Source organism: Jaculus jaculus, chromosome 1 (assembly GCF_020740685.1).
Source record: "Jaculus jaculus isolate mJacJac1 chromosome 1, mJacJac1.mat.Y.cur, whole genome shotgun sequence".
Taxonomy (NCBI): domain Eukaryota; kingdom Metazoa; phylum Chordata; class Mammalia; order Rodentia; family Dipodidae; genus Jaculus; species Jaculus jaculus.
This window is the reverse complement of record NC_059102.1, coordinates 280475142-280499496: the sequence shown is the minus strand read 5'-3', so window position 1 is coordinate 280499496 and position 24355 is coordinate 280475142. Positions and strand designations below refer to the sequence as shown.

General features: G+C 40.4%; 1 protein-coding gene across 2 annotated transcripts in view; it reads left to right on the top strand.

The window, feature by feature from the left end:
• The first annotated feature begins 858 nt into the window (after positions 1 to 858).
• The window catches only part of Nek7 (NIMA related kinase 7), a 163383-nt gene continuing 139886 nt past the window's right edge, over positions 859 to 24355 (top strand). The window contains exon 1 of one of the 2 annotated variants that reach the window (XM_045138193.1): positions 859 to 965. Coding sequence is in view for 1 of the 2 variants with exons in the window: in XM_045138188.1 (XP_044994123.1) it covers positions 1680 to 1699 (20 nt within the window). In the remaining variant the exon portion in view is untranslated. Of the gene's footprint in view, positions 966 to 1402; positions 1700 to 24355 lie in introns of those variants that run through there. The other variant, XM_045138188.1, reaches the window with a different exon arrangement.

Below are 24355 nucleotides of genomic sequence, written 5' to 3'. Positions count from 1 at the left end.
GAGACAGGAATTATGACTACCCCTTTAGAATGATGTGGAGTAGTTGAACTTGGAGAGGTTAAATAATTCATCACCAGGTCATAACTTAAATCACTGAGCTGATTAGAACAGACTCTCTACTGTCCTTCTTGCTCTCCCCTTCAGTAGTTCATGTCTGCTCAGCGAAGCAGGGCATTCCAAGCACTGCTTTGGCAGCAGTTTCCTGTAGGTTTCTGGGAGATACACGTAGCACATATGTGATATGGGAAATGTACACACGCGTATATCTATTGTTTTATAAGCATGTCTATATCTCAAAAGATCCTGCGCTCTGTGCCAGGTAGTTCCCCTTTGGGAAACCAAACATCCTACCAGGCCATTCCCCTTATAAGACACAAGAGTTAGGAAAATGACTCTCATCTCCCAGCGGGACCAGGCAGCGTGGAGGCAGTTCAATTCACGTGGGTTCGCGAGCACCGGAGGCGGTGCATTGGACTACCAACGACGAGCACCCGAGTTCCTCCACCGCCTAGTCGCCCAGGCTCGGTGCAAAGTTGGTCCGACCGCGGGCAGAGCCGCGAGCGAGAGTAGAGTCCGGGACTCGGCCGGCTGGCGGGCGGCGCGGGGAGGAGCCAGCAGCCGCCCCGCCCTCTCCTCGGGGATGCCGGGATGTTTACAGTCCTGACAGCGGCGGCCGGGGAGGAGGAGGAGGAGGAGCAGCGGGCGGCGGCGGCGGCGGCGGGCGGGCGCGGGGAGGATGGGCCGCCGCTAGCCTCGCACTCGCCTCGCCTCGCCGTGCAGGGTGGGTGCCCGCGCCGGCAGCCAGCGTCCGCGGGGGCGGCGCGGCGGGAGGTGGCCGATCGGCTCGGGGCGGCGCAGCCTCAGCCCCCGGCCCCAGGGCCTTTCCGCGCCGGCGCCCGGCCCAGCCGCCCGCCCGCGCTGCGGTCCGTCGGGGACTCGAGTCCCGAAGAAGTCTCCACTTCCTGGTGAGTGGCCGTCCGGGATCCTGGGCCGGCGTGGGTGAGGCGGCGGGGAGACGCCGGTCGGGGTCGCGCGGGCAGGCGGCCCCGGGGACCGGGCTCCGTCCAGGAAGAGAAGGATGGACGGACGGAGGTGGAGAGGGAGGGAGGGAGGAAGGAAGGTCCGGCCTGCGGCGGGCGGCGTGGACTCCCGCCTGTAACCAAGAAACTCCGCGGCCCGCGGCAACAGGTCCTCGGTTTCAGGACCCGAGGAACTTGGGCGAAGGCCCGCCTCCGGCCGATGCTCATTGGCCGCCTCGGTTATTTACTCCTCGCGGATTGGCTCTGTGCGTCTGTCAGGGTCCTCGGCTCAAGTTGGGAAAGTGTTGAAGGAGGGAGAGCCGGCTGCCGGGGCGTGCGCCGGGGGAGCCCGAGACTGGAGAGGCCGTGAGCGTCACCCCGACCCAGGCCTGAAAAAGGCCGCGGAGCGGGGGGCGAACGGCGGCAGGGATGGAACCCCTGGGGAAGAAGCGCCCCGAAAGTTGAGAGCAAAGTTTGATTCGAGGGGAGGTCGGAGGAGAGTCGACCAGCCAGAGCACATGGCCCGCGGCTGACAGGAAGCGAACTGTACCTCGAGGATGCTGCAGGAGATCTCCTGACGACCCCGTGGCCCCATTTCCTCCGTTCTGTAGGCCTTGGGAGACGTGAATGTGTGTACTCTTAAGTCTTTGCTAAGGAGCAATGCCAGGAATACTTTTGCAGTAAGATCTATTTCTCTTTATCAATTCTGGTGACAACTGAATATCAGAAATACAGTCACGAAGTGACTTTCTTCTTTGAGATTAGTAGAGAATGTGATTGAAAATACACATAGTTTGGGCCACTTTTTGATTCTCCTCCGAGGAATTGGCAGTTTCCAGGGATATGTATGCACATTCCCTACAGGAATGTCCGGCTAGGTTGCTTTACACAAGAAGGTTCACAATACGGGTGTGGTTAAGTCTTTTCTGCTCCCGACTCACAACTGCTGCTGGTAAATGAATGACCAGTCCACGAGCTCAAAAATTTATAAGATGTTTAGAATAATTGAACGCACCCTGAAAATGACGAATAGAAGAGATACAGTGAACTCTCTGGTACTTTGCATTTACACCAGTATGCTTGGGTGTAACGCGTGGTGGACAGCCAGTGCACTTGCATAGGTTAACATACTAGGGTAGCAGTTTTGCGTTTTCAGTATCCTCTGCTGTACTATGGAAAATCCAGTCCATAGTTTGCTTCACCCCTAATACCGCAGCATCCTCTATTTGTCCTGGACTGGGATCTTGCTGGGGGTGAGATTTGAAAACGCTTTGCCTGTTGGTGGAGGAGTGGGAGAGCGTCAGGAAAATGGATGGGGGCTGTAATAGGAGGACGTGAAGGATAACAAGGAGAATTTTTGGAATGAGGGGATCCTGGAGGACCCTCCGCTAGCCTGAGATTCAGCTCTCCGGGAGGGAGTACTGACTGCCCTCCAGCCAATGAGCGGCGAGAACATCACCGCTCCAGGCGCAGGAGGGCGGGTACTTCCTACGGCTGCTCTGGTCTGGGAGAAGGATCCAGTTTCTCCTTGGAGGATGGGGGTCTGAGGAGTCCAGCCAGCCTGGACTAAAGAGGGAGGGAGCTCTAGGTTCCTCCATGCTGAGACGTTCAGCTGCTCCTTGAACTCATTACCTCCACTGAAACTTCATAGAAGACTAGAAACGAAGCTGATCAAATTAAATATAGTCATTGGCTGAGGCTTTACTGTGAACTTACCTGAAAATGAGAGCCAAAACATGTTAGAAGATAAATCGTTAGACATTTTCACAGACATTTGAGAATCTTACCATCGTTGGCCGTCGCCATTTTAAAAAAGGAGACCATACCTTCATGTCCAGATGAACAGACTTGCTTTATAAACTCTGCTTCAGATTTATTTATGTACCTAGCACCCGTCTCAACTTCGATTGCTTTCCTCTTTATACTTTTTCCTGGCTCGACACTTTAAAGAGTTCGCGTCCAGCCTTGTAAAACAGCACTTACTCCCAAGAATGAGGAAAGCATGTCTAGTATGATGGTTACATACTAGAGGAAGAGGGGAGGCTTGAGGCCAGTACACTGCCATGCCTGATTAATAAGTTAAAAATCAGCATTATTGCAGATAATCAGAAGCACAGAGTGATTGTGTTTTGCTTAGTAAGTAATCTCAAGACACTTCTCCCATCCTCACACCCATTGAGTTCGGGTTTATTGCACAAATATAAATGTGCAATATTCACTGAAAGATTAATAAAATCATGTTGCTTAAAATAGGTTATATTTGCAAGCAAAAAGAGATGAGAGGGAGGGAGAGGAAGATATGAGAGAGGGAGAGAGAGAATATATGGGCATACCAGGGTTTCCAGCCACTGCAAATGAACTCCAGAGTATGTGCCACCTTGGGTATCTGCCTTATGTGGGTACTGGGGAATTGACTTCTAGTCATTAGGCTTTGTAGGCAGGTGCCTTAACTGCTGAGCCATCTCTCTAACCTAGCTCTGCTGTTTTTAAAATGTGCAGAGTAGTCTCTGTTGCTGTCCTGTGTTTACCAAAATTGTCTTCAAGCCTTTGAGTGTTACGTGCACAGATACTTCACATTATAAAGCTCATTGTAGCATGCTTATAATTCTTAGAAATGGCACACACAATTGCTATTTACTCTGATTGCTTTATTAGCCATGGTTTATCTCCATTTCTATAAACAAATGTGTATATATACATATAAACTTGCTACGAAGCATTTTTGCACTTTTGACATTTTGGATTAATTCTTGTTCCCACAACTTTTATTCATGTAGGAGAATATGGAATAACATTTCGTTGCAAAATATAGCCATACATATGCCCTTTTTGTATAATAGCCATTCAGAATAGGTTTTTTTGTTTTCTGAGGTAGGGTCTCACTCTAGTCCAGGCTGACCTAGAATTCACTATGTAGTCTCAGAGTGGCCTCAAACTCACTGTGATTCTCCTACCTCTGCCTCCCAAATGCTGGGATTAAAGGCGTGAGCCACCACTTCCTCTCCCACTCCCCACTCTTTTCTCCCCTCCCCTTTTTAATATCTGCAGTTATTTGTTAGAGAAGGGGGTGGGAGAGAGAATATGAATGAAAATGGGCATGCCAGGGCCTCCAGTGGGTGGAATCTCCAGTAGAGCTCCAGACCATGCACCACCTTGTGCATGTAACTTAAGCGGGTCCTGGGGAATCGAATCTAGGTCCTTTAGCTTTGCAGGTGTGGTGGTTTGATTCAGGTGTCCCTCATAAACTTAGGTGTTCTGGATGCTGGGTTCCGAGCTGATGGAGATCTGGGAATTCATGTCTCTTGGAGGGAGTGTATTGTTGGGGGTGGGCTTCTGGGTATTATAGCCAGTGTCCCCTTGCCAGTGTTTGGCACACACTCCTGTTGCTATTGTCCACCTTATGTTGGCCAGAGGGTGATGTCCACCCTCTGCTCATGCCCTCATTTTCCTATGCCATGATGGAGCTTCCCCTTGCTGCCAGCAATGCAAACCTGACTGCAGCAGCAGGCAAGTACCTTAACTACTAAGTTATCTCTCCAGCCCAAAAGTCCTTGAGACAGTGGTCTTTCTTCAGCTCAGACTGGCCTGAAATTAACTGTGTGTAGCCCAGATTGATCTCTAGTTTATGACAATCCTGCGTCAGTCTCACATGTTCTGGGATTACAGGCATGAGCTATCATTTTTGGCTGAGAATCTAACAATTTACTTTTTGAGTTATAAAAGTTCTAAGGTGCTGATTTGTCATTTAGTAATTAGTTGATTATCCCTATGTGCTACATATTTTTACAAAATTTTTTTCCTTCTAGTTGATGGTTTTTCGTGAGCAGTGGGGTGAGGATAGATGGTCATGAAACTTTTCCTTTACTTATTTTGAGTAGGATAAACTATTTTTTAATCTTTGTCAAAACAACAGCTCTGTCACAATATTTATGTAATGAACTTGTATGATAAGCTGTATTGTAGTAATAGCTCCCCAGAGTTTTAAGCACAACAGTATAGATGGACAAAACTTATGTAAATTATAAAAATCTAGTAATGTATGTTGAGTCCCTTTCCTTCTTTTCCCTTCCCTTCCATTTTTTCTTTCCTTTCTTTTTCTTCCTTTTAGTTATTTGTTAGAGAGAGGAAGGAGGAAGGGGGGGGAGAGAATGAGAATGGGCATGCCAGGGCCTCCAGCAGATGCAAATGAGCTCCAGACCATGCACCACCTTGTGCATGTACCTAATGTATGTTTTTTGTTACATGTGGCATATAGGTCCTTTTGTAAACTGCCAGTGCTCTTCTGTAGATAGTACTCAGGGGCTGTTTTTTTTTTTTTTTTTTTAAATCTATGCTGTTTTTGTATAGAACAGAAGTCCATAAATCCTTTCTAACCCCCTGCCCCCCCCCCCCCCCCCCCTTTGAGGTAGGGTTTCACTCTAGCTCAGGCTGACTTGGAATTTACTATGTAGTTTTAGGCTGGCTTGGAACTCACAGTGATCCTCCTACTTCTGCCTCTGAGTGCTGGGATTAAAGACCTTCACACCTGGCCATAAAATCTTTTCTAAAAGGCCAACTAGCAAATGTCTTTGGCCTTGTGTGCTATACAGTCTTTGCTGTAGCTCCTGTCTGTATAGCCACAAATACCTGCACATTTTGATGTAGCTGGTTTCCAATAACACTTTATTTATAAAAATAGGCTATTTTCTAATTTTTACTCTAGAAGATAATGCCAAAGGCCTACATATGATTCTAGGCTATTGATGTTTGAGTTGATAAAGATTTTTCTCCAGCAGTGTTCTATGACATTTTTGTTCTTAGATCTCATGTAGCAATTTATTGGAATTTTCTAAAATAATATCCAACTGTGCATGCCCAACATTTGTGTTTCAGTGTTCGTAAACATATGAACCTCTTAGGTTAGTGTCCTGCTTTGAACAATGACAAACTGAGGGTCCTTGGAAAAAAGAATTTATCAGAACAGATTTAGAAAGGATTTTTTGAAGAAAATTTACTGCAGAAATTGTTCAGCAAGGAGAGACAGAGCTACATCTGGCAAATATCTGAGAGGGGGTTCCCCCAGAGGGAGGGGAGTTCTTTTCTTTTATGTCTTGCCTTGTATGTTATTTGTGTGTTATTTGTGTGAGGTTAATATCTGGATAAGTAGCATCACACTCTCTTGTTTACTTGGAAATTTTATAGCACCTTTCTTGAGGTTGGCCATTTGAGGAAGGCCTATGGATTACACGGAGCTAGGCTTCAGAAGTCTGGGTAGGAGGATAGACTGTTGAGCCAGCTCTAAGCAGTTCAGGTCTGACTGTTAAAGTGTGGGAATTTCTGATTTTATTTTTGACCCTTTTATTGATCTAGTTAGGATAGACATCTTTCAGTTTTCTTCAAAAGCCCTTGTGTTGGTGTGGGGGTGCAGACCTATCTTGTGATACTGAAAAGAGCATGTGGGGTTTCCTGTTTCCTCCTTATGGAAACCAACATAGAATCTGATGTGAGTCATTTATCTACCTGATTAGTAGTACTCAGGAGAAATGAATTTTGGTGTATTAATTAGTTTGTATTTTAAACATACTGGTATGACTCTCTCTGTCCTTTTAGAGGGACTTGTTAAAAAAAGTGGAAAACTAGGCACAGTGACACATGCCTATAATCCCTTTACTGGAAAGCCAAGGGAAGAGGCTGGCATGGGTTACATAAGGTCTCAAACAACAGCAAAAAAGCCCCTTAAACAAAGGAAGAAAGGAAGGAATGAAGGAAGGGTGGATAATATGGGATAGAGCCCATGGCTAAGAGGAAGAGATGTGTGGCTTTGGCGAGAAGTACCTCCTCCTTTTGCTCTGAGAATTAGCAGCAGGCTGACTGAAGTACAGCTACTGAGCAGCAGTGGAATGGAATGGAAAATGAAACACCTTGGAAATCACACAGCGATTCTTAGCCTTTGCCAGGGGTGGATTCCGTTTCATGGGAATTTTGACTCCTTAAGCCCTCAGGGAGGCCAGGTGGGAACTGGGACATTTGAGCTTCCTGGCTGGATGCCCTCAGCTAGCTACAAGTGACCTCTTTATCTAAAAGTCCTGCACGTAATTATCATTTTCTGTATTTACCAGGATGTGAAAATGACTAGGCACAATGCTTTAGGTTTGTTTCCTCTTTTATGATTATAATTGAATTACTTTAATTTGTTCAGAGTATATCAGCCCACATAACTATGCTTTGTAAATGTATGTGGTAGGCTCAGTAAGTGTTAGTTTCACTTCACCCATTTTTCTGCTTTTAGGACCTTCATGGTGGATAGCACTCTTAGATTCTTCTGATGTCAGGTGCTGTCCCCCACTCTGCCATGGCTCAGCCTTGTCTGGATAGGGTGCCTCACTGGTCTGCATTTTCTGTTCTCTTTATTTGAATTTTTATTTCCCTTTGCTCTGTGATTTCTATATTGATAATTTAATGTTGTGCACATTTTAGATAGTGTTGTGATCTTATTTCGGTTTCTTTTTTGTTTTTTCGAGGTAATGTGTCCCTCTAGCCTAGTATGACATGGAGTTCACTATGTAGTCTCAGGCTGGCCGCAGACTCACAGCAATCTTCCTACCTCTGCCTTCCAAATGGTAGGATTAAAGGTGTGTTCCACCATGCCCTGCTTGTGTTATAATTCTTTTTGGAGGATAGAAAGAAGTTATAGTTCTTATTTCTCAAGCAGATAGAATCAAATGTGGCTTTGGGGCAATATTCTAGATTATTAGGAAAGTGGGAACTTCAGAAAGGTTTTCAAGTACTGATTCACAAATAACAAATTTTAAAGCATCCTTTGTAGTATAGTTACAATTTTAACTCATTAATCATTGGAATATATACCCACCCTTGTGTTACATTTACCTAGGTAAATTACTATAATTCTTCTTGTGCTTGTTTTTATAATCATGCCACATACTGTAATTGTAAAAACTGAATAGTTATGTTTAAAATTCTCATGCTTTCAAAGTTATGATTATTCAGTCACCTTTACATCTTGTTGATAGACTGCATAGTAAAATAATGTGGTACTTCTGTGCACTGTAATTGGCAGACCCAGAGTTGGACAATGGTAGCACATATTCCTTCTGGATGCTTTATTTCTGAGCATGGTTGTTAGTCAACACATGCATCTATGTGGAAAGGTATTTTTGAATTTTATTTTACTTTTTCATTGATTCTGGGGAAAGATGTCTTGTGGCCATTGACAATTTACTTACTTTGCCTTCTCTACAGTGCTGGGTGTTTAAACATGTTTGGGATATAAGATGGCCAGTGTGATGCTCACTGAAAACTGGTATTTCTTTTCTATTTTCAAAAGTTTCAGTAAGATTGTTAAATTTGATAAATTTACATTTGAATGGTAATTGTTTTTTTTAATAACTATGAGAGTTTCAAATGTCAGCTCTTGATACTGTTTTTTGTTACCCAGTCCTCTACTTTATTTCTGTATTTACTCATCCTCTCTTTTTAAACTAGGAAGTAACTTACCACACAGTATTTAATAGCATGTGACTATGAGGGATTTAAATTTTTAGCTAAGTGTCCCAGCACTAAGCCATCAAAAAGTTGCTGTTTCTCCTGTGACTTGAATGTTGCCAGTCTAGAACCACATATTCATGGCCTGCCGACCAGGGTTCAAGTTTCCAGTACACATGTAAAGCCAGATGCACAAAATGGCACATGAATATGGAGTTTTTCTTCAATAGCAAGAGGCCCTGCCATGTCCATATTCACTTTCTTTCTCTCTCTCCTCACAAATAAGTGACAATATTTGAAGAAAAGGTTGCAGCTTCAGTACAGGGTGTGTATGTGGGGGTTGTGTGTGTGTGCTGTTCTGAGCCAGTTCCATTTTCCTCACGGGCACACTGAAGAGCTCCTGTCTGCCTCTGGTCATCTGTCTTGTCCTTAAGCTTGAGAAGAGGTTTGTTTGGGCTCACAGTCCCAGAGGGTACATGGCAGGGAAGGCGTGGTGATTGTACTGCCTTGGACCATGAATTTGAGGTGGAACTTTGTTATGTCTTGGTGGGTCAGAGATCAGATGGGAACAGAAGCAGGGTCAGGCCACAGCTCTTAAGGTTTTCCCCTAGTGAGATATGTTCACCTGCCAGGGCCTATGTCACAGAGGGCCAAATCTCCCAAAATAGCACTACCGATTAGGAACCAGGTGTCACAGGAACCAGTGGGGGACATTTCATATCAAACCAGAACATTCTACCTTGGCCGCCTGGACTCACAGCCATCTCATAATTCAACATGCATCCAGCCCAACCTCTACTTCCCATAGTCTTAATAGTCAAAATTATTCACATTTTCAAACTGTGCTGTGGTCTCTGGTAAAATCAGAAACCAAGTTATGTACCTCCAATGTAAAGTGACACCAAGTAAACATTCCCATTCCAAATGGGAGGAGTAGGAGACAAAGATAGGAGGATGACTATAAATTCAAGGCCAGCCTGGGACTACAAAGTAAAACCCCGCAGCAGCAGTCTGCTTGTGGTGGCATCAAGCGGGCATCTTCAGACTTAGGTAGCCCTGCCTCTGTAGCTTTGCTGTTCCCAGCACATTCTCTTGACGGAGACCCTTGGTACATGCAGCTTTCCTCACCAGACCCTCATGATCCTGCCCTCTCCAGTACCCCAGTGTCTTCATTACATCTTCGACATCATCTTCACAGCTTTACATACTAGCCTTTCAGGGTCTGTTCAAGGAGTTCAGTCCCACAATGTTCCTGTAGTCATCAAATTTAGCAGTCAATATCTGTACTTTTTCATGTAGGTTCTTCACTCAAGACTTTCAGCTTTCTGATGCTTTTGTTAACAGCAGAACTTAAATTTGTGCAAGGATTGTATCTGAGCGATAAAGACACCCGACTTATTGTATACATTAATAATGCACTTAGTGTTTCATTGATTCTATAAAATGGATGGTCCACATCCCAAAACCCAACTTTCCCATTTAACATTATTGACTTTACTTTCCCCAAGAGGACTGTAAGTGCATAACTCACAAAATCAAATACTTTCAGAACTAGAAGGAAACAGATATATTGTCTAGACTGGACTTTTCATTTAATGTGAGGATAAATTGGAATCTAAATATGTAGATTTGCTAATCTATGTTTCCCTGGATTACAGTTTCCTGATTTTTCAGCCTAGGGTTCTTTTTGTTCTGTGTTGTACTTGACAGTAGGCACTGTGTGCTTTTCACTCCTCCTGAATTTGCGAGTTGTGTTTTATTCATGGTTTCTGTTTGCTCAGTAAGGATCTGATGATGGAGGGATGACACTGTATCTTTTTTTGTCAATGCCAGGGCCTTGAACATTTTATTAGGTCAGCAGATGTTTCAGAGTACCTACTTGTACACTCTTGAACTATTTCTGTTGCCTCAGGGGGAAAAAAAAAAAAAAAGAAAGAAAAGGAAAACATTTGGGCTTGTTCTTATATTTTTACTTTGAAATATTCAAGAAGGAGCAAAAGTTATCACTATGGAGGCTAGTCCTAGGCAGGAATCCTGACATACATGGAGTGGATAGAATAGTAAAAGTCCAAAAGTCCACAGGTGTTTACAAGGTTGTAGATATCAGATTCTTTGGTTCACAAGTCATGCATTGTTATGAATTTCATTAGTGTATTGAAACTAACTTCTGTCCTATCATTGGTTCTTGTGTACTTGAAATTGGGTCGTACCACTGATTATTTCCTTATTTCTTCTCTGAGTATGATTCAGACACCATGGGCACCACAGTTCCCTCCACCTCTGTAGCCATGCCATGCTTCTGTCTCAGAAGTTGGTTTGGGTTTGTTTATCATGTTTGCTTCCTGTGTGCTGACACTTCTCCCTTGCAAAGTACAATGAGTAAAAATTGCTTAAGTCAATTCTGCGGAATTCATGTCAGAATTCCTTTAAGTAGTTTTTAAAAAATATTTTTGTTTATTTATTTGCAAATAGAGAAAGAGAATGAGAATAAATAGTTGTGTCGTTGTGCTAGGACATCTTGCTGTTGCAGCTCAACTTCAGATGCATGCAGCACTTTGCTATTTGGCTTAACATGGTAGTGGTGAATTGAACCTGGGCCAGCAAGCTTTGCAAGCAAGTGCCTTTAAAAATTGAGCCATCTCCCCAGCCCCTTAAGTAGTCTTATCTCTGAAAGTTTTGCGTAGTTCTTTTAATTCCAGTGTGATTTGACAACCCTGAGTGCTGATGTGTGTGTGTGTGTGTGCCACATTTTGTGGTTATAATCCCTAGTACAGCTGATTCTAACACTGGATCTCTTCAGGCCACTCCAAAGCATGTACATTTTATGTCTTAAAATCTTTTATTTTTATTTATTTATATATTTGACAGAGAAAGAGGGAGGGAGGGAGGGAGGGAGGGAGGGAGAGAGAGAATGGGGATGTCAGGGCTCCAGCCATTGCTGACAAACTCCAGATGCATGCGTCCCCTTGTGCATGTGGCAAATGTGGGATCTGGGGAATTGAACCTGGGTCCTTTGGCTTTTCAGGCAAATGCCTTAAACACTAAGCCATCCCTCCAGCCCACATGTACCTTTTTAAAATCCTTTTTGCTTCTTTTGCTTTGTGTTAGATTAGTAGCATTTCTAGCAGGGGTCTTGGAGCTTGTACTCAATAACCACCCTTGTAGCATTGTCAACAATGTTTCAGTTCAAAACATGGACAGATGTGTTGAAATGAATGTTAGAAATCAACCTAACTTACTGAATAAAGATAAATATTTTATACATAACAACTGAGTAAAGCAGAGAAAAGCACAACTTCAAACAAGGTGAAAGAAAATACTAGGTGTTGCTTAAGTTGCATCTTCACCTAAGAGACCCTAGTTAGCATATTGCTTATGCTGCATGCTGTTCTCACCATTTTTGGCACTTTTACTGTATTTCTCTTAGCTCAGTGTGAAAGCTTGCCACTTCCCTTGCTCTTGAGTTTTGTTTTTTTTTTTTTGCATAAGGGCAAACTGTTTTTGCCTTGCCTATAGAGCTTCTGGCTCTCATTACCAAGGCCTGAGGCCTGTTTGTGGTTCTTTGTCTTGTTCTATCTAGTTTAACCATATTTTTCTGTCTTGACTATTGGGCCATGCTGGAAAATGTTCAAGAACATGATATGAGTAACCTGCTCCTTTTTCCACGACTGCTTTATTTCCATGTGGTGCTTTGATAACAGGTCACTGGTACTTGAGTCCTTCCCTGTCAATAGCTAGGGGCTTTTGCATACAAATGATAGTCTTCATTCAAGAAAGTCTATTTGGTACTTTTAAAAGTTTTCTATCAGAGATTTCCTTTTAAAATTTGTTTCCAAGCACTACAGGTCGTTTTGTTTATGATCATTCCCTCCCTTTCCTTTTCACATACTGATAGAAGAGGTCGATTGACATGGGGGGTTTTGAAATCCTAGATTAAGTCTAGGTTCATTTTTACATATTTTTCCCCATATGTCAAACAATAAGTTAAATTAACAGTCATGGAACTCAGGTAGTGTCTGGTCTTTGGGAGTACTTAATTGTTGTGCTTAATGGTTCAGGTCATAAACAGAGCTTGGGCTGTAATGATCCATTAACGGCATCCACTTAAGAAATGTTGGGACTTTTGTCTGTTGGAGAGACTTGGACTCTGACAGGGCAGTGCCACCACTCTAAGGCCTGTTTTGCTCGTGGCGTCAGTAGTTCTGCCTCTGGTTTTGTGAACATTGTAAGGTATTTACATGTGTATTTAAAAAAATGTTCAAAAGATGACCATATTCACATACACAGTTTGCTGCTAAACTCAGATTTGTGTCAAGGTGGGCTTTTCTGAACCTGGAGTCATGTTTGCTTATAGCACAGGACAAACTTGTGATCTCTGGAACATTCCAGTAGTCTAAGATGACTGGTTCTGCAATTACATTCACATTAGGCTTTTTTTTTTTTAAAAAAAAAAAACTATCTTTTCTACCTCTTTTCCTACTTTGTCCTACTAGTACCTGGCCAAAGAGAAATTTGGAGGTTGTTGGTAGTTCGCTGACAGTGAGCAGAAGTGATTACATTTAAGGAAAGGACTATAGAGGAAGCAAGGAATACAGACCTAGACAGCAGTGGTATTTTTGGGAGGAGAAGATAGCTAGAGATAATCACTGGGATAAGGTAGGAAAAAAGTACCTTTATATGCTATTCATTCATTGCAGAATATTATTCTGAGAGTCATAATTTGTGTCATAGATGGGTAGTATTCTTACAGTTTGAAATTAAGGTGATAAGTATGTATACAAATACATATTTTTCTGAGATTAGGGCTCATGTAGCATAGGCTGGCCTTGAACTTCATATGTAGCTAAAGATGACCTCGAACTCCTCGTCATCATCTTTCCATCTTCTAAGATTACAGTCATGTACACCAAGTCTGGTTTTTATGTACTTCTGGGATTCAACACAGGGCTTCATGAAGCTTTATGCTAGGCAAGCAGTCTACCAGCTGGGGTCATCTCCCCAGTGCAGCATGTACACTAGTTCTTAGAGTGTTTGATTATGAATTCTACCTATAACTGCTGCCCACCAATCCTGTTTGTATTGTATGTCATGGCAAGAGGGTAAATTTTAATCACTCGTGTTCAGAAGAGGTTTTGTCCAGTTTTGCTTGGAGATGCCAAAGTTACTTGTCAACCTTTCACAAGTAGAAATCATTGTCACGTATTTAGGTTGTGGTTTTGATTCTGTGGAATTACGTTTCAGATTAAAGCAAATAGCTTTAAGATTTTTATTTTTATCTTTTAAAATGTTTTATATTTACTTATTGATTGATTTGAGAGGCGAGGGAGAGGTGTACCAGGGCTGCAAAGAAACACCAGATGCACATGCTACTTTGTGCATCTGTCTTTATATGGCTACTGGGGAATTGAACCTGCACTGGTAGGCTTTGCAAGCAAGTTCTTTTAACCCCTTAGCCATCTCTCCAAACTTACACTGTGTATACTGCTTCAGCTTGTATTGCTTTCAGAATATGAGGGTAAATAAATATTTGACCTTTGGGTAGAATTGCCTGACTTACCTGTTCAGACTGATATTGACCTGATCTACCTTTTTAGATTCATTTCTGTTTTCTCACACTTTTAGTCAAATCTAACAATTTATCAATGTTTAGAGTTTTACAATCTTTTGTGGCTCCTCTGCTGTGTCTTTATACATTATTTTTTTTTACTGCTTCTATGCCTATTTCCCATGTTTCCATTATTTCATCACAGTTCATCTTTAAAAGCTCTGCTTGTTTTATTTATACAAAACCTATAAAGAAACCTCTATTTCTTCTGCTTTTGTTGGCCTTAGAACTTTTTTCTCTAACTGTAGAAGTGCTTGTCTTGATGTCTTCCCTGGAATATAAGCTTCTGGAAGGTGTGAATCATCATGTCCTGTATGTATTTGTATTCCTATAAGGTCTAGCTTCATTCCTGTCAGAACTGGTCATCAGAGAATGGCCGAGGTGTCTGTGTCCAGAGACTGTGGCACAGGAGGTCTGGGTAGGTCCCAGCAGTGAGAGATGAATGTCCAGGCAGTTGAGCACATGTCCCTACAAGGCCCACACAGCATGGTAGGAAGGAGGTCTTACTATGTGGAATAGGTGAAGGTCTGATCTGTGAGTGGTCCCTTCCAGGACACTGAAGGGTCTAGGTGAAGAAGTTGGACTTTATATTTGAATTTTGTGTTCTGAGTTCTGAAATATCTTAAGTAGGGTGAGATAGGAACCACAGCTATGTATATCAGACCTGGATTTGGTTTGAATGGGGAAGGATATAGAATCAAGACAAGACACTAATTTGGTGATTTGATGTTTAGAGAAAAAGTTAACCTAGATTAAAGTGAGAGGTTTAAGTTTCTGGAATTAGGCTATGAGGTTAAAAAACAAAAACAAAAACAGAAGTCAGATTCATTTGACTTGAAGCTGTCTTATGAAACTGCTCACCAGCTAGCCTTAGATTTCCTTCTCTTGAAATCCAGCTCATTCCTTGTCCCAGTTAAGCATTTTGATTGTCTGTTAAAGGTATAGCATTCTCTCTACCCTTAAAAGTTCCTTAGTTAGGTTGAGCTGGGCATGGTGGCACATTCCTTTGATCCCAGCACTCACTCGGGAGGCAGAGGTAGGAGGATTGCCGAGAGTTCGAGGCCACCCTGAGACTACATAGTGAATTACAGGTTAGCCTAGGCTAGAGTGAGACCCTACCTTGAAAAACAACAACAAAAAGTTCCTTAGTAAGGGCTGGAGAGAGAGTTTAGTGGTTAAGGCACTGCCTGTGAAGCCCAAGGACTCATGTTCAACTCTCTAGGTCCCATGTAAGCTAGTTGCACAGAGACACAAGCACACAAAGTTACACATGTGTACAAGGGGTGCATGAATATGGAGCTCAGTTACAGAGGTTGGAGGCTGTGGCATACCAGTTCCCTTTCACTCTCATGCTTGTGTCAAAAAAAAAAGTTCCTCACTTAATTCCATTTTCATGACCTAGTGTTCAAACCTCTTATGAAGGAAAAAATGTATTTAGTAAGAAAAAGTGTAGTGTTAAAACTTGAAATTATTACTGTCAGTCAAAGGTTGTTTCATTCAGGATAAATATTTTAAGTATCTTTACATAGATTTTATTGCTATAAACCGGGCATGGTGGCACATACCTTTAATGCCAGCTCTTGGGAAGCAGAGGTAGGAGGATTGCTGTGAGTTCGAGGCCAGCCTGAGACTGCATAGTGAATTCCAGGTCCACCTGGGCTAGAGTGAAACCTTACCTCAAAAAAATTGCTATAAAGTTAATTAAATAATAATGATATTATAAATAGCTTTAAAAACATTTAAAGTACTTACAGTGGGTCTGTGCCAGTGCTCAAAGATGAAATGCCTGTTTTTGAGTTAATGAAGTACATGGGAAATGAACTTAGAAATGTCTCCAAGGATTGCATTATGAAAGGCCTTTAGAGGGAAGACTGATCTTCCTTATCCCTGTGATGTGATTCTGAAATTACTTGTGTCTTTCTTCTCTTAAATTTTTATTGTAAAAGTAGTGAGAACCATGGTGCTTGTTCATTTGTCTGCTTGGTTCTCAGTTGATGGCAGAGCAGAAGCTAGTTTTGAAACAGAATCAAGGATACTGTGAAGGGGACTGAATGGTGCACTTGTTAAAGAATAGGAGGATAAGTTCAATTCATAGCGCTCATAAAGCAATTAAAGTCAGGCTGGAAATTTTATACATACTTTTAAGTTGCCAGAGAAAGGAGTTATTAATTATTAAAGAATAGTTCTCTTTAGTGTCCCTTTCCCCCTCTTTAAAATTTTAAGATTGCTGAGTTAAATTTATTAATATATGCATTTTTTTAAAGAAATGCCCCAGTACCTTCTACCTGCTTTTGGCTAGGGCCCCCACTCTCCTTGCTTAAGCTTTAATTATTATTTCAGAATAATTTTTAACTCCTCTGCCTTTAAGATACTTAATGACTTGAGCCTTGGCTGCCCTTGATCCTGGATTCCAGTACTACTTATGGTTTCTGGGTGGTTCCTTCTTGAGCCTGGAATGCTCACCCTCTTCATTGCTCCATTCCTCTGTATCCTTTAAGACTTACCTGACATACTGTCTCTGAGGCCTGACCCTCACAGCCTACATAGACTAATGCAGTGCTCTGTGGTGGTTTTCCTGTCTCTGCTCGTGCTTCCTTGTTAGTGAATGTGTGTCTGCCCTGTGAATAATGCCAGGGGTCATTGGACCCTACTCATTTTTGTATTTTTAGCAGCTCAGTGGTAATCTATCAGGTGTGTTCAAAGATGATTGAAGTGAATGAGTTGGAGTCTATGAACACTAAGTTTGGACAGTGTTTAGATGTGGGATTGATGTGAATAGATGAGTGTTAATTGTTTTTATTTTTATCAGTCTTCCTTGGAGGAACTGTGGCTATATTGGAATGTGATAAAGATAGTTTTCTAGCATTATCTCAGTACCTTTTACTTAAGCAATGGTATGTCTTTTCAGCAGAAATAAAGTATGATTTCTCTAATGGAATATTTTCTAGTTCTTATGCATTTCTAAATCTTTGTAGTCTTTCATAGAGCAATCATGAGTGTTAAAAGGAGCAAGTATTATCTCAGTATGATTTCAAAAATTAATAACTTTATATAGAATACACTTGCAGCTTGGCTTTCATACAATTTTGATTCTAAGACAGTCATATAGTTCCTTTCATATATAGTTATTTTAAATCTGAAAAGTTGTATAAGTCCCTACCTATTGCCTAGGGAAAGCAGTAGTTAATATATTTAAAAATATTTTTATTAATTTGTTACGAGATGAAAGGGCAAGGAGAGGAAATTATGGGCTTTTCAGGGTCTTTTGAGGGGAATTGAATTCAGGGCATCAGGCTTTACAAGCAGGTCTCTTTAACTACTGAGGCATTTCCCCCACTCCCAACTGAAGTATTTTTTTTAAGAAACTACAGGATTTCCATAGATGTTTGTCATAATATCCAGTGATTAAGAAAAAAAAAGAAATTAGCTATATTAGTGTAGAATTGAGTCTTATTATGTAAGCATGGTGAGTAAACATGTATTAAAACTAGCCAAGTTAAATATAAATAATTCTTTCTTTGTTTGTGGGGAAGAGATAAATCTCCCGTAGTGAGTTGGCGTGCTTGCTGGATGTCAGTGTCCAGGTGACACTAGTAGCAGTTGGATGTATGTGTTTTGAGCTTCATAGTCTACAGTTGAGTTGTTCCGCAGTGTGGAGATCCAGCGATGTGTATATATCACGCAGTCTCATGGGATAGTGAATGAGTCGGTATGTGGAAGGTGTGTTGAGGGTTCTGATTGCCCAGGGACACTTAAAATAACAGTTTGATTAGCAGGTAAATCAATACTTGGTGGATACTGGGTGCAGCTAATAGGTAACTTGTCATCTACTTACATACATTACTCAAGATATTTTTCTTATCAGATAATCTCATTTCCATCCTTAATAAATCTGTTATTTTAAAGCAACATAGTATGTGCCATAATTCTAATAGTTTATCATTATGTAGTTAGGATAATGGGTTTTAACATGTTCAGAATGTTTCTGAAAGGATTTTGCTGGATACCAGTTACATAACTTCATTTCGAATGTAAGCAAAGATGTTCGTCTTTTTGGTTTGACTCCTTTAAATTGTTATTAATATAACATCCTAGATAGCTTCCATCAGTATAACATAAAGATTATTATTCCTAATATTAATTTAAAACCATTAATGCTCACTGAATATTGTCTTTATTAAAATCAGGGTTTTATGGAATAAGTGGTAGAGAAAGTCCATTTCTAGTGTATCTTTGTGTATGTTAAACAACATGTAACATGGTACTTATCTTCACTCAAAAGAGCACATGGCAAGATGGTGTAGGTCAGGATTACATAATTTGGCTGTTTTTTGAGAAAGTATCTCCCGGGTTAACTTTGCATATCTAAAGAATATTTTGGCTTTGGCATATAAAGAATAATATAAGAGCAATTGAATTAATTTTCTAGGTAAATAAATTTGATAATGTAATGTATAACACTGATTTGTCTTATAAATACATGGACAAATCTTGCTGTAAAGAGTGAGGATAGTTTGGGTAGCTTTTATGTACTTGCATTTTTCCTTCCTAATATGTTAAGGAAGGCAGCTATGCTTGCTACCATATGACTAGTGTCACACAAACTTTCTCTTCTCTTAGTCTTGGTAGGCATTGGAATATGCTTGTTTTTTTTTTTTTTTTTTTTTTTAAGAAGAACTAGCAAAATCAAAGATACAAAAACACAATTACACTTTTATGTTTATATGTTGTAAAGGTAGGAGGAGAAGGCAAAAGGTTTGTTAGAAGTAATGAACTAGATTTGTTCTCATAATTGTTCATGTCCTACTAACCTAATTATTCATTAAACAGACTTGTATGACTCAGGTGCCAAGCATGGATTCAGGGCTGGGCCAGGACTAGTGAAAAAGTTACTGGAATGAACTTGAGAAGGCCTAGAGTCCTTGCTTTTCCTCATAGCAGAAGGCCTGTTTTCTTTTCTAGTTTTAGAAGTATCAGATGAAGTAATACATGGAAAGAATATTTTTTGGGGAAAGATTTTTATAATTACGTTGTGAATTATTATAAATTATAATACTTAAAAAAGGATTTTGGAAGTTCAGAAATATTGTATAGAGTAGTGTCTACAATGCGGATGCTTTGTATAAAATGTTAAGAAGTATGGGCAGTAATACTCCTTTTATAAGGACAAAATATAAAACTATTTGTTACTTCAAGAAATTCAATTAAATTATCTCTTTATTTTATTTAAATGTGCTTTTCTGCCTTTTGGTGATTTTCCTGTTAGTGTATACTTGTTACAAACCAAAAGCTGTCCAAAAAAGTGACCTTATAATAACTCATATGACTCTTAAGTATTTTTTGGTACTTGCCTACATTCCACAGGGCCTTATCAACTTTGCTGTGATATATAGTTCACTGCTATGAATTATTTAGTACAATGAATTCAGTAGTTTTTAAAATATAGTCAGTTTTAAAAGATGGGTTTAAGCTGTTCATCTTAACTCTGTTTTATGTGAGTTTGTCATAATATTTTATTTTTATCAATTTATACATGTATTTTGATCATATATCATGTTAACTTTCCTCTCTTCCATTCCCATTAAATCCCTTTTTCTTTCCAACTGATCTGTTTTATACTTTAATGCCTTTTTGTTTTTGGTAAGCCACTGAGTTGTCAGGGTTGCTTGTATGAGCATGAGTTGTGGGTTATTTACTGGTATATGAGCTACTCACTAGTAGCCATAGCATTGATGAAAATGACTCCTTCTCCCCCAGCACCCATTAACTGCCAATAGCTGCTCTGGGTGTGATGAGTTGTGGAATGCTGATGGCTCAGTATTGTGCAGGAAATCACAGCTGCTGTGAGCATATGAGTGTAATGGAGTGTTATATTCATAAGAGAACATTTCATAGCCTTTGCCATCCTCTAGCTCTTACATTGTTTCTATAAGGTTCTCTGAGCTGTGGGGGTGGGATGTGGTTTAAATGTTCCATTAGGGCATCCAGTAGTCACTTTTCCTCAGCACTTTCACCATGTATGCTTCTCTACATTAACTTCTGCTCACTGCCAAAAGGAATTTCTGTGACCAAGGTTGAGAACAGGGTATATATAAACATAAATATTTTGGAAGTCCATCTGATAACATATCCATTTAATATAACAGCAGTAGTAAGTTCCCTACCCCAGGCCTATGACCTCTCTAGACATGTGCTTTACACTGGGTTTATAGTACCTGCTGTGGATTTTCATTTTGGTGGGACTCAAATGTAGCTAGAAAGTGGTTAGTTACCCCTATGCCATCATGCCACCCTTGTATCAGTGGGCACATTTTTCCTGGTGTTTGTAATGTAGTGGTATTTATTTGTGGAGCACACAGGGTCCAGAGTTGGGAAAGACTGTTGGTGACTTTTCTCCCACAGGAGCCTGCTTAACATTATATGAAAGGTAGCCAGTGGAGAAGAAACTTCTAGCTCAGTGCCTACTTGATTTCTCTGTATCCTGGATCCCAAATGTATGGTGTCTTTAGCAATAGGGACCAGTGTTGTTGGGCAACCAAGAGTGTTGGTAATAGCCTATACTGTTTAGGGAGCCTCTGTCATCTACCTTACCAGCAACTCACTGGGAGGTATCTCATCCCTGACGCCAAATTTGTTTTTGATAAACTTAAGATATCTGTAAGAAACTTTATTGACCCTAGTAGATGCAGATGATCTTTGTTTAAATGTTCTATTTTAAATTTATATTTTATAGTGTTTAAAAAGTAGTAGATTTCTATGGCTTTATCTTACATCCTTAATTTTAAGGATAGTGAGCATTGTGAGTAAATGACTGGCTTAGCAGTTGTGTAAGGAAAATTTATAACAGCATTCTGTGCCCATAGTTAATGTGAACAAACACAAATTCTGAAAGTTTTTGACAAACCTCTTTAAAAAGTGTGAATTGGAATTACTTACCTTTAACATTTCATAGGGAAATTCTGTGCTGATAAGCAGAAGAAATAATACCCATACCATTTAAAACCTGAGGAGGTCCAGTCCTTTTTTATCCTTTTGCATGGAGAGTATCTTGTACTTGGCTTCTGGGATAACTATTTGAGAACTTACTTTTTCTCTGCGTCTGTGTTCTCATGACTCTCTTAAATGGGGAGTGATTGAAAAAAGAGGAAAGATGCCTTTTCTTCAGTCAATGAAAATTAGTTGTCCATATCAGTTTGAACTGACCTCTCTGTTTAACCTGTAGCCTTTACAGTTGCTTTTTTCATCTTTGAAATTGGCTTGTTCAAATATTCATTGGAGTTTGTGTACTGGAGGTATAGAAATAAGAAACATTCAGGCTGCATGTTACTGTTGGTACAAGTGTTTAGTTTATGGGTAGGATCTCAGATGGACAGATAACTAGTTCATTAATACACTGTCTTTGGGGCTGGAGAAATGGCTTAGTGGTGAAGGCACTTGCCTGTGGAGCCTAAGGACCCATGTTTGACCTTCTAGATCCCACACAAGGTGACACAAGTATGTAAGGTTGCACATGCACACAAGGTGGCACACACATCTGGAATTTGAGTATAGTGCCATGAGTTCGAGGCCACCATGAGACTCCATAGTGAATTCCAGGTCAGCCTGGGCTAGAGTGAGACCCTACCTCGAAAAACCAAAAAAAAAAAAAAAAAAAACCCAAAAAAGGGGAAAAAAAAAGGTAAGCCAAGATTTATAAGAAAAACACAACAGAAAAGACAGAAATCTGAATTTGAAGTGGAATTTTATGAAAACAGTCATGAAATGAGGTAGAGACTTTATAAATTGACCAGTGCCCTCATAACACACTAAAAGTGAAAGAATTAAAAGGTTTGAATTGCATTCACAATTAAGCTTCTAAAGCTAGTTTTATACTTTGTGCTTTTTAAAATTAAAGGAATAGGGATATTCAAATTCATGCTTTTGAGTTATGGTAATCTTAATGCCAACACCTACCAAAATTTGGACTCAAAGAAACATTTGAACCATTGGCTCAATAGGTTGCTAAGCTTTTCCAAGGTCATAATACACTTGTTAAAGAAGTTTATAGCTAGAGAAGTTTGGAAATAGAATATTGGGTCCTCTGAAGGTCCATAGTGAGATTTAGCGTTATAGGATTCCAGAAATGTCTGTCAGCAAAGAACTGTTGCCTTTATTTAGCTCAGTTTTTTTTTTTTTTTTTTTTTTGGTTTTTCAAGGTAGGGTTTCACTCTAGTCCAGGCTGACCTGGAGTTCACTGTGTAGTCTCAGGGTGGCCTCAAACTCACAGTGATCCTCCTACCTCTGCCTCCCAAGTGCTGGGATTTAAAGGCATGTGCCACCATGCCCAGCGAATTTGGGTGTTTTTAAAAGCAGTGTTTGAAAATTATTTTATTACTTATTTATTTGTTTATTTATTTTTGTTTTTTCGAGGTGGGGTCTCACTCTAGCCCAGGCTGACCTGGAATTCACTATGGAGTCTCAGGGTTGCCTCAAACTCACGGCAATCCTCCTACCTCTGCCTCCTGAGTGCTGGGATTAAAGGCGTGCGCCACCATGCCCGGCTGAAAAATATTTTTGAATAGACATATATAAATCTTCAATAGAGGCAACAATAAAATGACATAGTTTATGCAACTGTACTGTCATAATATATGGTTAATGAGCACTTCCTATGTTATAGTCTATAATGTAGTTCTTACAGATTTATATAAATTTACACTAAAATAAAACAAAATAAAATGAAACAATAAAAAATAATTATGGGGCTGGAGAGATGGCTTAGCGGTTAAGCGCTTGCCTGTGAAGCCTAAGGATCCCAGTTCGAGGCTCGATTCCCCAAGACCATGTTAGCCAGATGCACAAGGAATTTGTCTGCAGTGGCTGGAAGTCCTGGCACGTTCATTCTCTCTCTCTCTGTCTCTGCCTCTTTGTCTGTCGCTCTAAATTAAATAAAAAATGAACCAAAAAATTAAAAAAAGTAATTATGGTTAACAACAGAAAAATAATCATGACCATGAAAAGATGATTTTTCCAAAAAAATCAGTAAAGGCATTTATTCTTTCATTTGGTTGGTTTAGTAAAAAGATTTGTATGCTAAGCTTAGTGGAAAACATTTGATATCATTTAATACCTTCTCTATTCTATTCTTTCCCCATTCTTCACCCTTCCTCCACCCCCCCCCCCCACCCCCAGGTAGGGTCTCTAGCCCAAGGCTGACCTGGAATTCACTATGTAGTCTCATGGTGACCACATACTCATAGCAATCCTCCTACCTCTACTTCCAGAATTCTGGGATTAAAGGCGTGTGCCACCATGCCTGATTTTATTATTTTTTTGAAAAGAAAATTCCTCTTACAATTGAAATTATCGTTTGGTATGGGATATGGTCAATACCATATTATAATTTCATGTAGATCTATACTTTCAATTATTGTACTTTAAGCTCATTGAAATTTGTACTCTTAATTACTATACTTTAAGCTCATTGAGGGTTAGAAATATGTTCATTTTTACAATTGTTTTGTTACTTATTCTAATAAAGGAGCTTGTAGATTTAAAGACCCAGTGGTCTAGACAGCCAGTTGTTCAGTGAAAACCTTGTTTTTTGGAGGTAGGCTTTATGCTTGGTTTGTTTGTCCAGCAAGTCTTCAGTTCATAAGATGCATTACAATTTTGTCTAATCTTTCAATGACTGAGTATTGTTAAAGATTCTTGGCCAGTAAAGGAGTATAATTAAAAAACAAACAAGAATTATCCAGTACATAGATAGAGCAAGGTGGAGAAGACTCCAATAGAGGTGTATGCATTGGAAAAAATAAGGGGTTTAGGGATCCAAGGCTGTCCTAGAACTCTCTAGGATGTGACTGGGTTTTGAACTAAACACAGCTTTTCTGCAGTCTTGGTGCTAATAGTCCCCGAAACCCTACCTTGCACAGAGTTTGGAGAAACTTTTCCATATGCAGAATTCTGCAGCTGATCTGCCAGGACAAAGCTTTAGTCACATGCAGCTTCCTCAGTGTCTGTGTGTCTGTATATTTACAACACACTGCACTTTTTTGCATAACAGAAGCAAGGGAATCAGCTTTTATTTTCTCTTTGTGAAGTCTTAGGTATAACTTTTCTCCTTTGAGTTTCTTATCAGCATATGGAAATCATTTCTTATTCTACTGTGATTTTTTTTTCTACTATAATTGTTTTAGAAGCTGTCTGAAATTTTGTTGAAAACCACAAAACAGTATGTGTAAGATATCAGTAAAGCACGTTGATGGTC